Source organism: Gymnoscopelus braueri (assembly GCF_963280865.1).
Source record: "Gymnoscopelus braueri genome assembly, chromosome: 16".
Taxonomy (NCBI): domain Eukaryota; kingdom Metazoa; phylum Chordata; class Actinopteri; order Myctophiformes; family Myctophidae; genus Gymnoscopelus; species Gymnoscopelus braueri.
Window position 1 is genome coordinate 50,467,110 of NC_137616.1, and position 2,852 is coordinate 50,469,961.

The 2,852-nt window shown below is 37.1% G+C and overlaps 1 protein-coding gene across 1 annotated transcript in view; it reads left to right on the forward strand.

Moving 5' to 3' along the window:
• The window catches only part of LOC308103071 (uncharacterized protein), a 20,206-nt gene extending 17,933 nt beyond the window's left edge, over positions 1-2,273 (forward strand). Inside the window, exons 9-11 of the mRNA XM_080452919.1 lie at positions 20-82; positions 492-566; positions 1,178-2,273. Of these exons, the coding sequence (XP_080309045.1) occupies positions 20-82; positions 492-566; positions 1,178-1,825 (786 nt within the window). The 3' untranslated portion in view covers positions 1,826-2,273. The remainder of the gene's footprint in view (positions 1-19; positions 83-491; positions 567-1,177) is intronic.
• Positions 2,274-2,852: the final 579 nt, after the last annotated feature.

Below are 2,852 nucleotides of genomic sequence, written 5' to 3' on the forward strand. Positions count from 1 at the left end.
GTATTATTGTCGATCCCAGGAATCCTTCATGGATCTGCAGAATGACAAGCAGCAGTCTGACCAGAAGATCAAAGAGCAGCAGGTATTTTTATTTTCCATAAAGTCATTAATAAAAAGTAAGAGTAAATTATAATTTTAATGTTTATCTACTCACTGGTTCCCAACGTTGGGTCTGGGAACGACCAGGGTTACAAATTAACCCTTACAGCTCTGTAACTCTGAGAGTGTACAAATGGAACCAGATGGACCCTTATGGGTCCATATGGTTCCATTTGTACACTCTCAAAGTTACATAAACACTGAGCATTTTACAGTGTAGATTGGGGTCCCAGAGATTTAAAAAAAATCATATCAAATGGGGGTCCATGGTCTAATGTATATCCAACTGGGGGTCCTTGAAATGCACAACATTGAGTATCACTGAGTAAGAGTAATAAATGAGAGTAAATGATGATTATCACACGTTAACCTATAATATCATTGATTTAAAGGTTCGTATTAAAGAACTGGAGAAAGAGATGAAGAAGAAGCTGAGTGATTCTGACCAGAAGATCAAAGAGCAGCAGGTATTTGTATTTTCCATGAAGTCATTAAAAAAAAGTAATAATAAATTATGATTTTAATGTTTATCTACTTCACTGGTTCCTAACGTTGGGTCTGGGGACCACCAGGGTTACAAATGAACCCTTACAGCTCTGTAACTGAGAGTGTACAAATGGAACCAAATGGACCCTTTTGGGTCACACACACACACACACACACACGCACGCACGCACGCACGCGTTGCTCTGGATGAGTGTCTGCTAAATGCCTACATTTTAATTTTAAATATGAATTGAATGTGATGTTAATAAGTTAATGTTAATAATATTAAGTTACAAATTAACCATTGCAGCTCTGTAACTCTGAGAGTGTACAAATGGAACCAAATGGACCCTTAAGGGTCCATTTGGTTCCATTTGTACACTCTGAGAGTTACATTAACACTGAGCATTTTACAGTGTAGATTGGGGTCCCAGAGGTTTAAATAAATCATATCAAATGGGGGTCCATGGTCTAATGTATATCCAACTGGGGGTCCTTGAAATGCACAACGTTGAGAATCACTGAGTAAGAGTAATAAGTAAGAGTAAATGATGATTAGCACACATTAACCTATAATATCATTGATTTAAAGGTTCGTATTAAAGAACTGGAAGAACCTGCTTTGGCTCAGCTGCTGAAGACACTCGGTCAAAAGATGAAGAATGTGAGTGATGTTGAGATGAAGATGATCCAGAAATATGCAGTGGATGTGACTCTGGACCCTGATACAGCACATGGCAATCTGATCCTGTCTGTGGATGGAAAACAAGTGAGCCATGGAGACATATGGAAGGATGTCCCAGACAACACAGAGAGATTCAATAAATCTGTCTGTGTCTTAGGAAAACAAAGCTTCTCCTCAGGAAGGTTTTACTATGAGGTTCAGGTTAAAGGGACTGACTGGGATCTAGGAGTGGCCAGAGAGTCCATCAACAGGAAGGGACAGATCACAGTGAGCCCCAACAATGGTTTCTGGTCTATAGTGTTGAGGAATAGAAATGAGTACAGGGCTTATGCTGACCCTCCTGTCCTCCTCCCTGTAAGAGAGAAGGTCCAGAAAGTGGGAGTGTTTGTGGATTATGAGGAGGGTCTGGTCTCCTTTTATGATGTGGAGGCCAGAGTTCATCTCTACACTTTCACTGGCTGCACCTTCACTGAGAAACTCTATCCATACTTCAGTCCTGGTGATGGAGGTACAAACTCTGCTCCTCTGATCATCTCTCCTGTCAGTATGACCTAAATTTGATATCACAATCATTTGTATTTTATTTCCTTTTTGTCTAATGTTGATATTGTATAATTACCACTCATCACAGATCATATCATGAACATCATACACATATTGTATATTCATACACTGTAAGCATGAAGTAAGTCGTTGTTGTCAGGTAGAAACCTTGTATGTACAAAACTGTTCCATTTTTACTATTATTTAAAAAAACACACACACACACACACACACACACACACACACATCCCTCCTTTCTCTGTAAATAGACCTTATGATTCTACTGAGCTTTATTACAATATGTTTTGTATTGTGTTGTATTATATGTACTGATGAATTGAGTACAATGGGCCACAATGGAAACAAGGCCCTTTTGGGCTTTTTGTATTATCCTTTTATCCTAATGAACCTTTGACTGTACTACCTTAATCTAATAATGTTGTTAATAAAGGATTCAATCAATCAATGTTATGTGTTTTTATTGTATTTACTATAGACTATATTCAACATTAATATAAAGCTACTATAAAATGATCAAAGCTCAGGTTGTGTTTTTATTGTATTTACTATAGACTATATTCAACATTAATATAAAGCTACTATAAAATGATCAAAGCTCAGGTTATATTTTTATTGTATTTACTATAGACTATATTCAACATTAATATAAAGCTACTATAAAATGATCAAAGCTCAGGTTGTCTGTCCTTCTGAATGTGTTTCATTCAGTGGTTTAATCATATGAACAAAAACTATTCTCTCTCCTGATTGGTGGAAATTGTTATCCCAACCTGAAAAAGCAGTTTCAGGAAAGTTTTTTTTCTTCTTCTCATTATGAAACAGGCTGCATTTTAAAATGTTTTTTTTTTTATCGTTAAAGGGATAGTTCACCCCCAAAATGACTTTTCTTCTATGGATCAGTCACCCCATGGAGACTTGAATTCATGGATTTTTTTTTCCTTCTCATTCCGAAGACAATAATGTGATGACCGGCAGCGGTTCCGGTAGGAGACACAAAGAGTCTCCTTTGTAACTCCTA